General features: G+C 39.1%; 2 protein-coding genes across 3 annotated transcripts; both read left to right on the top strand.

The window, feature by feature from the left end:
• Positions 1-2,300: 2,300 nt before the first annotated feature.
• On the top strand, positions 2,301-6,998 carry espnlb (espin like b). The gene is made up of 6 exons (XM_078264311.1): positions 2,301-2,315; positions 2,714-2,849; positions 3,493-3,647; positions 4,423-4,572; positions 5,379-5,765; positions 5,883-6,998. Exons 1-6 carry the CDS (start codon positions 2,301-2,303, stop codon positions 6,996-6,998), a joined length of 1,959 nt encoding a protein of 652 aa, XP_078120437.1.
• A 591-nt stretch (positions 6,999-7,589) lies between these two features.
• Positions 7,590-14,081, top strand: rab6bb (RAB6B, member RAS oncogene family b). Of its 2 annotated transcripts, XM_078263928.1 has the most exons (8): positions 7,590-7,739; positions 10,211-10,269; positions 10,954-11,007; positions 11,471-11,576; positions 11,762-11,873; positions 12,028-12,121; positions 12,470-12,536; positions 13,438-14,081. In XM_078263928.1, exons 1-8 carry the CDS (start codon positions 7,670-7,672, stop codon positions 13,500-13,502), a joined length of 627 nt encoding a protein of 208 aa, XP_078120054.1. In that variant the 5' UTR covers positions 7,590-7,669; the 3' UTR covers positions 13,503-14,081. The 2 variants fall into 2 exon arrangements, with proteins under 2 accessions (XP_078120054.1, XP_078120055.1); XM_078263929.1 differs by lacking the exons at positions 11,471-11,576; positions 11,762-11,873; positions 12,028-12,121.
• The last annotated feature ends 266 nt before the right edge of the window (positions 14,082-14,347 follow it).

Genomic DNA, 14,347 nt, shown 5'->3' with positions numbered 1-14,347 from the left:
GTAAAAATAGTAAAGTTAGCCTCAGTTAGCTAGGCTAGTACAATGGCTAGCTTTATTAGCAATACATTGGTAGCAAGAGAAAAATAAATCACAAATATACAATCAAAAACAGCAAGAATAAAACAAGTACTAAAAGATGATGCTCCAACAAGAAGTAGATAAAAGTTGTGTGTCAATATTTGGCCACGGATCTGATAAAATGTTGGATGTAACAATGTTAGCATGTTAACTGCCACACCATAAAAAATAAAATGGAAAAGAGGGGACATTTTATTTCTGTCAACTGGGGTTGCTATAACAATAGAATGTTCAACTGAACTGAAACCAATTGGTGGTGGCAGAATAATTAAAATACAAAACTCTATCTTGCTCCCATCTGTGTGCCAGAAGTCAATAACTCGTGCTACAGGAAGCAGTGGTCAAGCAGCCATGGATGTAGTGTTGACTGTCATCTTTGACTGTCATAAGTGTGAACACACTAGCACACACACATCTGAGCAGGTGAGGAGGTGTTCAAGCACAAGCACACACCCCTGGCCCACCAGCGTACAGTATGTTGTCTCCTACATACATTCACAGTGCTATTGTTCTATACTTCTAGGTGCAGGTCACCCTATCCCACTTCTTTAATTATGCACACAAAGAAGGCCCCCGTCTGAGGTTTGGGTCCAGGTGATGCTGCTCCTTGCTCTGACTGTTCATTGGCTGCTCCAGAGTTAAGAGACAACACCTACTGCATTTTCTCTCTTATTAGGCTATGTATCTTTTCCCACTATAATTATATTTTTCTATAATGTTTTGATACCTATAGCATTCATCCACTGTCACGTTGTTGGTAATTCCACAGTTTCCGGACCATATTGTAAGTATGCATGCACATTTATATTTATTTATATATAATATTCCATGATCTTGAGTGAAAACTTTTATAAATTGCTAATGACAAAAAAGATTTTGAATTAGTGTTGAGCTATTTGTAGAGTGAAACTCTTTTTCCTTTCTTTCTTTTAATATAAACACACATAATTATGTTATTTGTTTTTGGACGGGTGACATTGTTTAACCAGCAAAGCCTAAATAAAATCTCGTATTCAAGAGTTTCCTGGCTAAGATAAGCAGCAATAACAATGACTTACAAACAAACAACATAAGACAAATGACACAATGTTTTAGTTTCAAGTATATTGCGAGCCATTGATGAGTTTGAGTATGACTATGAATTCATTAATGTATATCTGTGACTGAATGTATGTATGGATATGAAGGGAGGAATGAATGCATAGTTATAACTGAATGTATGGATATTTATGAATGGATAAATGAATGTTTATTTATGACTGAATGCATTGATGCTTATGGAAGTAGGAATGAGTGTTTGTAAGGCATGTATGGGAGAACAGAAGAATGTATGAAGGATGGCTTAGAAAAGTATAGAAAATGGTAATTTGCAATTTGTACAGCTCTTTGACTGGCCCAAATGTATATTTGTCTTTTAATTGTTTTAACCCTGTGCTTGTTGTGTGTATCTGTTGTAACTCTTGCAGCAATTTCTCCCAGTGTCCAAAACAAATTTCTCCTTGGGGAGACTAATAAAGATACTTTGACTTTTGACTTTGACATTGACAGTAACAGGTGGAATGAAAGCATTAGGTGGGTAAATGTACAAAATACAATGCATTTAGCATTTAAAAACATCAAATATGTGTAAACCTTTTCCCAGTCACAGGTGGAATAAATATATTAGCTAATACATGTACTTAACATTAAATCATTCAATATTATATTAATGTGTGTTGAGCATAACATATTTACAAAGTTAAAAAGACGTCTGACTTCTGACGTTGCAGTATGCATCTGATTGGGAGAAATGAATGAATGGCGTTAAGCTTTTGAAAAAGTCCTGTGAATCAGAAAGGTTACCTGAAGCAGGATATCATGTCTCTCCAAACTCTAACACACTTTCTCCTGCACTCTGTGTGGGCTACGCCACCATCACTGCCTGGGGTCTTGTTTCACCATTTCTTGTTTTTGTTCCAAGTACTACGAGCTGTGGCCTGTGTTTCCTTAAATTGAGCATGTGTGGCATCAAGGGGGTCTCAGTCTCTTAGTAGATTACTTTGAAATTGTTTATACTCACTGCTCTGTGATGCTCTGTGTAACATCGCTCTCCAGGAGGGTCCCTCCTTTACTCACTTTATCTGGTTGTTGTCACTGTATATTGTTGTTAATCTTGTTGTCTTTTTCAGAAAGAGGAGCTTCTGTTGCTTTGAAAGTCCAGACTGTGAATGAACAGAGCCAACATGGAAAACAGCAAGGTGACCAATCATCAGTGCAGTGACTGAAATAACAGTAGGCTGCCGCTGAACATCAAAAAAGGAAATGCTTATAAAAAAAAAGACTTCCAGTAAATACCAGCAAAAATAAATATAGGATGGTTTAGTATCCTCATTCGTTAGTGAACTTACTATACTGTAAACAAGGAGGAACCACTACTGGATCTATTAAGAGCAGTTGTTTTTTTTTAACAAAAAAGCTTAGGCCTGTTGTTTTCTGATGAAAGAGTCAGTTACACACATCACAAAACATCAACATATAAATAATAGTACTATTTAGGGTAAATGGGAAAATAATGTTGAACTGTCCCTTTAAGCATGGCTTACCCGTACTGTGTGTGTGTGTGTGTGTGTGTGTGTGTGTGTGTGTGTGTGTCCAGCAGCCAGTGAAGGAGGTGCTCCCCCTGCCTCGCCACCCTTCTCCACTTCCTGTGACCTCTTCCTCTCTTACCTTTGCTGCCACTTCAAAGAAACATACCACAAGCTCCATGCAGAATGTACAGGTGGCCTCCTCAGGTGATTAACATTTCATTATTTTGCATAATGTACAACTGAAAGTGAGCCAACACTAACTGTGGTGGAATATCCAGCTTACGAACTCATGCTATATAAGTTGAGACAGTGGTACCCAGGTTTCACAGTGTCCAACATAACCTCATGACCTTTCCAGGCAGAGTAGTACTTCAACTCTGTGTCTCCATCGATGACAGGAGACGCAGCAGCTGTGTGATAACACAGTGCTGCCTCATTCTGCCAAGGTCATGGAGGAAGGAAACACATAACAAATTCTGTCAGGGCTGAGAAATTATCTGTGTTTACGGCGCCTGCAATATCTTTGTTTACATTGAAGCTTCAGCTAAACTTAATGCCTCTAGCATGAGTATAAATGCTCCTTCAGGAAGACAGGAACTTCAGAGAGATGGGATAGCAGCATGCCTAAATTCTCTCCTCAATTAAGATTCCATTAAATGCTTCTGTGTAAGTCATCAAAGTCTCCAGAAAAGCTTCACGTAAATGAGTTGTGCTGCTCCTGAGTTTTTCCTTAACACTATGTTTTACACAAAACTGGTACTTTTTGTTCAAACAAAGAAAAAAACAAACATTGATTCATTTTAAAACTGAATGGTTGACATTTGGCCATTGTTATGTTTGTTCACAGTGGTGACATCATTCAGCCATCTGAAGCCTCCAGAGAGGGATCTCACCCTGATGTCTCACATGAAGTCTATTAAGTCTCTGAGGCACGCTGGCTTCACTGCAGTCTTCACAGGACAAACTGTGAGCCAGCTGGCACAACCTTTAAACATAAACTCTGTATAAAGTGCAAAAAATGACATAAAAGGTGGCTGATGTTGCCTTCTCGATAAATACGGAATAATTAAGAAAGTGTCATACCATACTAAATCAACATGAACTGGGTAGAAAATTAGATGTTGCGGTGTAAAGGAGCTTCTACTGCAAAAAAATGCATCATAATATGGATCTTCACGTTTTAAAGGCCCTGCGGTGTAACTAACGCTAACCCTGTGAGTTAGTTGAAAACTCTATAATGTTTCCAGCTGTCTTATTTTAAAATGATAACCCAGTAAAAGCTTCTTAAATATACACTTGATGGCTACATACATGACACCACCCCCTTGCACATATAAATAAAGCATAAACATAAAGCATCAGAATATAGATATGGAAGTCTATAGTGGACTTAATTAAAATTATAATGTGTAAAATGTAATTCTACAATAGCATTACAATTTTCCACAAATGTATATGTTTTTTGAGTAAGAATTAAAATTAAAATGCAATAATTAAATTTTTTTTCTTCATTTTCACATACTTATATGGGCATTCTATGACTATGTTAAAATGATGATGCAATTATATAACAATTTGAAAGTTTAAATGAAAACTCCATTTGACATTTCATTTTCAAAGACTTAACATGCTCTAAACTGGACACTATTCAAATGTAAATGCAATATATATAATGCAGCCTAATTTTCCATTTATGACATTGTATGTATGTTATTTTCGCAAATCTTACATGGTTGAACGCTGACAGAAGCTTGACTGTGAGGATCTGTTGGAGGAGGTACCAATCATCGATGTGATCCTGGCTGACGTCGACTCCCTGGTGCCCACTCACGATGAAGCCGGCAGCCCTATAGCAGAGTGGAAACGACAGGTGATGGTGCGGCAGCTGCAACTCAGGCTGCAGGATGAGGAGGAACAGAGGAGACAGGTACACGTGTTCTTTTATTCATTAGCATAAGCACAATTCTGTGTACACAATCATATTTGACAGGCTCAGAAAAGGGTAGGTAACTGGTTAAGTTAGTGGTTCTCAAACTAGTGGATGGGCCCACCAGGGGGAGAATAGAGCCTTTGAAGGAGAACACACACATAACCAAGGGGAAAAAAGTGGAGAGAATATTAAGTTACGCTAGTAGCCCTAATTTTTATTTACAGGAATTTTCAGAATACAAATGCTCTGATGCTACCAAGGCTATCAAGACTCAGGTAAGCAAGATTTGGCACGTAGCAAAATATCATAAGTAAAGTACAAGATACACACACTTTCCACAAAGAAAAAAACAATCAAATCAAACTCAATACACTCAAACCCAAAGTACGAAGAAGCCACAAGACACAAGAGACACCTCGAGCACAATAAAACCTAAAGAGAAATATGCGTAAGAAAAAAAATGTGGTTCGTGAAGTTCCGTTTGCACGTTTTGTTACTATGTTTTCCATTATTGGTAATAATGAATTATAAATCAAACCTCTAGTCTAGTCTGACTTGTGAATACTTATTAGTAATCTTTAGAGGTGCTGGTAGGCAGATTTAGTTACCTTTGGACAAAGCCAGGCTAGCTGTTTCCCCATATTTACAGTTTTTGTGCAAAGCTAAGCTAAGATAAGCTTAGTAGTTTCAAGTTTCACATCTAACTTTTGGCAAAAAAAATTATAATTTAAAATGTTAAATAATTCCTTTGACAAAATGATCTTTTAGGATTGTTTGCTAAAATCTCTTCGTCCCTCTAACAGGACATAGTTAATGGCTACACATCAGTGGATGCTGGCTGGAAGTTCTCCCAAGCCTACAATGCAGTCTTGGGGCCCTTTGGTGAGCTTTTAACAGAGGATGACCTGATGTACCTGCAGCAGCAGATCGAGACTGTTTCCCTGCAGAAGCGCTGCCAGGCCTACGAGCTGGAGCTGACCAGGCTGACCCAGGAGCTGAAGGCAATTTTACCTGATCCAATCGTAAACATCTCCCTTAACAAAGAGGTCCTGCAAAAGATGGACGCAGAGGGGAAAATGTACCTGACATTGCCAGCATGGTGCAGTCGTGTTTCAGAGATTGTTAAGAGCATGTCAATGCTGGTGGCTAATCTGACACAATCCACAGAAGAAGGGGGTGAGAGGGGGATAGTGGAAGGCATGATGGAGGAGATGAAGGGTTCACAGGGGGTAAGAGATAGTTTAGGAATTGATTTAGGCCAGGGATTGGTGCAACAGGGCCAAGTGACGGTGTCAGCAGATGGTGAGACCTCTAGTGTGTGTAGGATTCCTCATATAGGGATGGCGTCAGCTTTTAGCAATCGTCTGGAGACCAACAGCTACGGCAGAGCCGGGAGGGAGAGGGTGGAGAGGGAGATCCAACAGTCTGGGGTGTCGGTCAGAAACCTCAGATCCAACTTTGAAGGTCAGATTGGTAGTATTTATCCCTTTGCTGGGGTTGTGAAAGGAGGCCAGGGTTTGAACAGCCAGGTAAGGTTTGGAACTTCAGGAGTAAACAACACAGGCCTCAGCTGCGAGGTGAGTCATTGTGATCTTCCTAAAAAACTTATACCTGTGATGGAGACTACCAGCTTAAGGAAAGAGCGTATCGTGGTGCTGTTCCTGAGCCACTGGAAGAAATCTGCATATGCTATTTCAGTGAAAGCAGCTAGGCAGAGACAGGGACAGGAAGCACTGTCAGAGGGAGTGACAGGCACGTCGCCCCAACAGAAAATCACCTCCATGTTTCAATTCTGCCGACAACGAGGTGTAGTGGCCAAGATGCTAAACTCCTGGAGGAATAAACTAGAATTCAAAGATGCACAAAATTCCTGTTTGTCCTCCTCCAACTCCTCACAAAATCCACCACCTCGAGTAACCTTCTCCCCAGAGCAATTCCTACCAGATGTGGATGGTGTTGCAGTGACCCACGACAGCTTGACCCTTGACCTCTTCATGCTGGGATACTTCCACATCTTAGAGCAAGAGCTGTCACCTGAGGAGAGAAAGATGAGGCATCTACTCTGCTTCGAAGTCTTTGACCACGTTGGCATTTTCTCCTGGGAGATGGTGAGGGACTTCCACAAGGCCGTTCTCCAGGAAATCCAGGCTGGGAGTCGACAGTGGAGCGACGGCTTCGAGGACATCAAAATTCGCTTCTTTGGGGACTCGAGACCATGCCGCTGTCCATCGCCATCATCATCTTTATTGTTGTCAGATTCCAGACTCGTACCCAAAGTTGTAGTTCAATCTGCTACTCCAGCCGAGTGTTGCAGAGACACAGACTTCTCTTGTTTCAATAAAGAAGACATTTGTGAATATATCGACCGCAGCTTTGCTTTCTGGAAGGAGAAGGAAGCAGAGCTGTTTGATTTTAAACATTAGTATTAAGGTTAAATTTGACATTTTTTGCACACATGATGACATGTCGGTGTGTTTATTTTTGTTTAACTGACGGGGGCAGAATAGAATTCTGTTGAGAAGACATTATTGATGCATTATTATTATTGCAAACTTAAGTCATAGATATAGTTGTTAGTCAGTTAGTTGTTTACATAGTAATCACTGAAAAACAGAGGCCTTAAGTTATGCATTTACTTTTCCTTTATATCCATTTTCTGCAAACACAAAATTATCCTTTCCATTTAAAAAGCTTTATGGTGTCATTTCTGTAATCTGACAGCAGGACCACAGAAAACATTGTATACATTTCAATGACTGTGATAATATCTCTGAGGACTCCTATTATTTTTTAGCACTCTTTTGCCACTTCAAGGGGCACTCCAATGATTACATGTCAAGGTCAATTTGCATCTTATATCTAATATCTACATAAAACACCATTTTCGGTCCTATATTTCCCATAGAAAGGTGACGGATTGAATAAGGTGAGGTCGCGCAGGCGCACAGGCTCCCTAAATTGACAGGAGGATGCTGAGCTGCATTCCCATCATTCTGTGAGGAAAGGAGGATCCCCCTGCGCACCCACAACGGAGGAGACACCGAGCGATAAGAACATATAAAAATAATCCAAGTTGAGCTCTTTATCTGCCACCATGTCAGCTGGAGGAGATTTGGGGAACCCCCTGAGGAAATTTAAACTCGTATTTTTGGGAGAGCAGAGCGGTGAGTCAGATCTTGGGGAGGTTTAATGTTATCCTCCCCTAATGCTAAACATGCGTATATGTAGAAGGCCATGTATGTAATCCGTGTTGATTTTGAAAGTTTTAACTGAATCTAGAGGATGTGGCTGGCTGCCTTTGGGTCATTTGACGCCCATGTACCTTTTGGCACAATCGGTGACTAGAAAATCTGATTAACCGAGGAAGAAAAAAAACGCAGGCATACAAATGTCACCCTTGAATTTAATGTAACTATCTTGATCACTCAAATAACAGCTAATTGTACTGAAAACCTTGAATATTGTTTAGTTGTCGCAAACGGTCATAATTCGCATCATAGCAGGCGATATGAATTCGGATGTTTTGATGTGCTGCAGTGACCGACAAATATGCTCAGCCTGTTTTCACATAACCGGTTTATTTCCCTCACATTTCTACATGGACAATCCTTGTATTCCATTAAATGTCAGTGTGTAATATTTTTCTCCACCTCTCGTGTTTTTTTCCATTTAGAAGGGTAATAAACAGTCCCCCATGTGTCAGTTCGGGACACACCCTAGGCTGCAATGTCTGTAGCATCTCTAAACCTCGCAGTCTCCGGTTCGGTCCCACACATGATCAAATAAAAACTGGCTTGACAGCGCCACAACATTATACTATGTATTCAATAAGCCATCTTTTCAGGGTGGGAATGATTGTGTGTGTGATTTGATGTGATGGCACAAATTCGGGAGGTGCTGATCGATAATGGTTTAGCGCTATAAAGCTGCCTGAAGACGTGTTCAGACATCCAGATTGGCAGCAGAGGAGCACATATCCCATAAAATACAGCAGCAGAATACACACAATTAAGCCTAATATGGCAACTGCTTGACTGGTGTTTGTGTCTTACATTGTGATGCTCCAATGTGTGTGTGTGTGTGTGTGTGTGTGTGTGTGTGTGTGTGTGTGTGTGTGTGTGTGTGTGTGTGTGTGTGTGCGTGCGTGCGTGCGTGTGCGTGTGCGTGTGCGCTGCATATATGAGGAGGCTGTGTGTCGACTACAAGCCTTCCTGTGTGTTTGTGTGGCCTGGACTGCAATGTTGCTGTCCATGGTGCTGAATCGCGGCCTGGTGTGGCCACTGCCCCTAGCTGGCTTTAAAACTACTGCTGTCTGGATAGAAATACTCTGCATGAGAGCCTGGGGCCTGCTGGAAAACTCCAGTCCTTACTCATGTGTAGATGTGATGTAAAATGGTGCTAAAGATGGTGCTGGGTGGGATGTAAATAACAATCAAGCTCACTAAGTTCACCTTGATCCTCTGAGAAGTCACTATCCAGCTTATGAACACTGCTGAATATGTGTTTTCTGTCTCTCTACTTAAGGATGGCCTTGTGCATTTTTAGTGATGTTCTGTTATCCTAATTATTCTTTAACAGCACCAATATATATATACATTTATATTTACAGGGACAAGTATGTATAGCATGAACCAATGTCACATACCACAGCATTTATAGCCTAATCTGGTTTGCAATGCGCCTCCATAAATGGGCCTTTATACAAAACACCACAAAACACAAACAATCATACAATAATTATAATAATACACCTAATTTGATAATCGATAAATCGTTCAAATCAATAAATTGAGCAAAACTGTCAAATATTTTGAGGGTGCAGCTTTTCTCTGTTTTGTATCACTGTAAACGTTTCACTGTTGATCAGACAAAACAAGACTATGAAGCCATCACCTTGGACCACATTTCTCACAATATATTTGACACATCGTAGACTAAATGATTAATCGACTAATCACAAAAGTGATTGATAGATTATTTAATAATGAAAATAATTTTAGTTGCTGTCCGGAAAAGCTTCATCAGTTAGTTAATCCCGTTATCAACATTGTTTATCGCCATACATTTCTTTCACATTGGTTTGATAGTGAGGAACATTTACACATCTTTTTCAGCAGTGTCATGAAATTGTTCTTGGAAAACTATTGATTCTTTCACGAAATCAATGTCAGATACTGATGTTGATATGTTTCTATATCTTTTAAATCCATTTTATACATGTGTGATCTTTCCCTTTAGAACAGAAAATGTAGAATAATTATTTTGGTCATTTACTTTACAATGAAGTGTATTTTGTTGTCTCGAAAGGAAAAACCAGATATGTCCATTAGAGAAATTAAGCAGAATTGTGGTACATTTTTGCTTAGGATTCTTTTAGCACAGTTGTATGCTGAATTATTATTATTATTATTATTATTATTATTATTATTATTATTATTATTATTATTATTATTATGCATTCTTGGCTGTCATTTCCAGTCATTTTGTCACATTAAGGGTCACAATGGAAACCCATTTTCATCATATCATTATGTTGAATTTATTCACGAAATTGTGTATTCATGCGTTTAGAAGATTATTTATGATCTGAACTAACACCTAACTAAAAACCAACCACTGTTCTCTTCTCTTCTAGTGGGGAAAACATCTCTCATCACTAGATTTATGTATGACAGTTTCGACAACACGTATCAGGTGAGACTTGGACATGATCCAAACAAAAAAGATATATATATAAACTTATATAGAAGAATTGAATGCATGGTATGATGACTGACTATGGTCAATAACTATGATGTTCTCCTGGTGTAACTCTATTACCCCTTTTCTTTTGGTCAAAGTCGTATTTTATGAACAGTTTCTCTACCAGTCGTCCTCTGATGTTAGATTTGAATAAATAGAATAATGGGACTAATCACACTGTAGGTCTACAATATATTTAGCCTTCTATGGTATAATAGTGACTCAACTGAATAATGTTACAATGACCTTGTTGGCCAAAAATGCCCGATTGATATACAAATTACAAATTTACATATAAAATAAAAAGAAGTTAATTTGAATGTTATCACTGCAATTATGAAAATGAAAGGTTAGTATAGCAAGGTTAGGCTTTTAAAAAGAGAATACAGATTAGTCTGTCCTTGGCCTTTAGCTACATAACAAGTCTGAATGATTGAGCCCCGAGGGCAATACTAATTAAATTAGTTTTTCAGTCTGATTCAATGTTGGTGCTTATTGGCTGTTTGTTTTCTCCAATTTAACAGCTTTTTGTGTTTTCCTTTATTTAAACAATGGTCAGTCAGTCAACAGATGCTTCATGGAAACATTTGGATAAGACTGATGATTCCCCCCTCTTTTGTTCTTTCTCTACCGCAGGCAACCATTGGAATAGACTTTCTATCAAAGACAATGTACCTGGAAGACCGAACAGTAGGATGCATTGTTTGTCTTTTAAAATTCACATGTAGTAACACATAGTAGTAAAAATGTATGTATTTGTACTTGTGTCGTTTTAGCCAGTCAGCATCCTGAGTAAAAAAGTGTTCACTCTGGTTTCACTAATCTTTGATTTGCTTAATTACTTCTCTTTTCATAGACTAACACGGTTATCCTAACTTAATTTCTGCTAGAAATAGCTTTGGCTTTTCTAGGCCTAAGAAGTCAAAGCCTTTCCCATGGATAATCTACTTTAGCTAGTATTAATACTGTTTCTTTGTCAGATTATTATGCTCTGTCAGCCTGCACACAAGCTGATATTGGCTTATCCCTTTGGATGTATACTTACTAGCCCTAACATCTGTATAGTCTGTGTGTAGTATGACACAGTAGTTAATGTGGAAACAGCTGCTGAAGGTGTGTGTGCGTGCTTGTGTTTCTGTGTGCGTAAATGCAGGTAAGGCTGCAGCTGTGGGATACTGCTGGACAGGAGCGTTTCAGGAGTCTTATCCCCAGCTACATTCGAGACTCCACAGTGGCTGTGGTCGTCTATGACATTACAAGTGAGCAGCAACCTGCTAATTTACTTATGAGCATGTATGCATTGTATGTTTTGATCTGTCTTTCTGTATGAAATACATAAAAAACCCAGCAAAGAAGCACTATTTGTACATGGGATGTTAATGCCGTTAACATAAAAAATTATTTAAAAAGTTAATTATTTAAAATAAGAATGTGGTCTCCACAGATGTGAACTCATTCCAGCAGACCTGCAAATGGATTGATGATGTCAGGACAGAGAGAGGAAGTGATGTAATTATCATGCTCGTCGGCAACAAAACAGATCTGGAAGAGAAGAGGTGAGTATGCCACATACAGCATTTAGCTTCATGTAGTCTTTGGCATGAAGATAGTTTGTGAACTGAGCAGAAAGTGTGTCGTTAAAAGCAACATGTCAGTACTGAATAAATGATCCTTCAACTTTGTGATGCGTCTGGCCTGATTATCCTGCAGGCAAATCATGATTGAGGAAGGAGAGCAAAGAGCCAAAGAGCTGAACGTCATGTTCATCGAGACCAGTGCCAAGACAGGCTGCAATGTCAAACAGGTGATCCCTGCAGTTTCACCATATTTCACAGCATTTTGGGCGTAAGTTGCTCCCAGCTTTTCTGTTGTTTCTGTGTCCTCCCAAGGTGATCAAGCCACCAACATGAATAGATAAAATTTCTATGTGGAAATATGTGGAAAAGGTGGAGGATAGAAAAACACAGAATAAGGGCTGTAGTCCATACAGGACAAATGTAATATACATTTTTGCACATTTTAAACCCCCTTTCTATCCTGTCTTGCATTCTCTCCCCCTATTTTCTCCTCCATTTTCTTCTTGTTTTCATCTTTTCTGATCTATCTCTTGTTCCTCTCCTCTTATCTCTACCCTCCTCTTCTCTCCTCCTAGCTGTTTCGTCGGGTTGCAGCAGCCCTACCTGGCATGGAAAGCTTGGACGATGCAAATCCTGAAGGCAGTATCCTTTACAGCCTCTGTAACTCACTGTGCCGAGAGCCACACAGCCAAGAAATAGGCAGGTTATTTTTAATCTCTTAGTGGCTGTTGGCGCTAGTACAAATAGACCGCCCAGCCTACTGTCTACTGAGGAATCAGCTATAAACCTTTTTTGCTTAATAGAGAGGAAATGCACAGAGCCAGGGAAGGTAGTATGGATGCACAGGTATAGCACCACACAGTGCTTGTCTGGGAAGTGACGTAGCAGTGAGGATGTGTGATGGAAGATGAGGGAGAGATACTTTAATCAATAAATGTGAAATTAAACTTCTATATTCTATCCCTGTAATCTGTTTTACATATAAAGATAAATATACAACTAGCGTTTGATTTTGGATTACAGCCCAAAAATTACAGTGTAACTATTTAGTACATACTGTATGGGGTATCAATAAAATACTTACTAGGTACCTTTACAAGACAAATATGTTAAAAGGAAAGATGACAAGAGGTAAGGGAGTAAGAGGGTAATAACATTGTGTTTAAGAGGAACTAGAAATAAATCACTCTGTTCTGCAAGTATTTCTTTTCAATTACTGAGTATCTATTTAATTGTTACAGTAATTCTAGGCTAAGCTATAGCTATGAAATAGTTGTATGAATGATTTTAAAATGATGATGTAATGTAGTTTTGGGATAAAATGTAAGATCCATTTGACAATCCAAAAAATTTTTCAAAAAGTTTTCCTGAGTAAAAGTGCCCAGTAAGTATTTCATTGGTACCCTGTATGCACAAAATAATGACACCGTAACTTGCTGGCTGTGATTTCAAGCATTACCCATTTGACTGTGACATGTCAGGTCATCACTTTTTACTTTTTCTCATTAACCATCTGACTTTTCTTTAACTGGATGATTCACAGTGATCGACATTAAGCTGGACAAACCGGCAGAGCCTACTGTCCCCGAGGGCGGGTGCTCATGTTAATGCAGAGCTGAAGTCGGACAGCTCCCTTCACACCATAGGCTTGTTGTGTTGCTTACTACTGGTTAGCTTCCAGTTGACTTCTCTAATTGGATATAGGATGCGGGCCTTGTATCTGATTGGACAAATCAAATGTTATCTTTCAGTCTTGTTCAGTTGTAAAATATTGTATACTTTGTCAATATGTAAGTGACTGGAGGAGAAAAGGGAAAAAAATAACAACCAAATGTTGAAATGAAAACGAACAAAAAACAGTTTTGGAAAAATGAAACAGGAGAAAAAACGGGACAACCAACGGAATTCTTTTCGCTGTTATGTTTTGTATTTTTTATATATAAAAAGGGAAAGCACCAAAAATGATGCCTAAACATAGAGGGCGAAATAATCGGGGGGTCGGCCATTTTTCTAGATGGCCGAACACGTTTGAATGTCTGCAGCACGCATGCACGTTGATCTGATCTTTGACCTTTGACCTTTGGCCTGCCCTCCAGGGTCTCTGCACTCTGGAAGGAGGTTGACTATCTTAGAATGTTTTATAGCATCTCTCTATAGCATCTCATGACAAAATGTATCTCATTTGATATTGCCACAAGAGTCAACTTCCAGTAGGTTCACCTAACAGTAGCTGTGACAATGTGACACTCTATCTCTCTATAGGTTTAACTTTTATAAAACAAACTGTACTGTGGTTTAAAAAAAAAGAAGTAATAAAAAGACAACTTACTATCACAACTCACCCTAACCCTTCAACCACTCCTCTCCTTCTCCTCCTTTCCTCAAACCCCTCTCTCCTCCTTCCCCATCCCTTCATCCCGGTAATACACATATAACGATCCACTGTAATGCAC

This window comes from Sander vitreus, chromosome 12 (genome assembly GCF_031162955.1).
Source record: "Sander vitreus isolate 19-12246 chromosome 12, sanVit1, whole genome shotgun sequence".
Taxonomy (NCBI): Eukaryota; Metazoa; Chordata; class Actinopteri; order Perciformes; family Percidae; genus Sander; species Sander vitreus.
The sequence above is the reverse complement of the archived record's forward strand: the minus strand, read 5'-3'. Positions and strand labels throughout refer to the sequence as shown.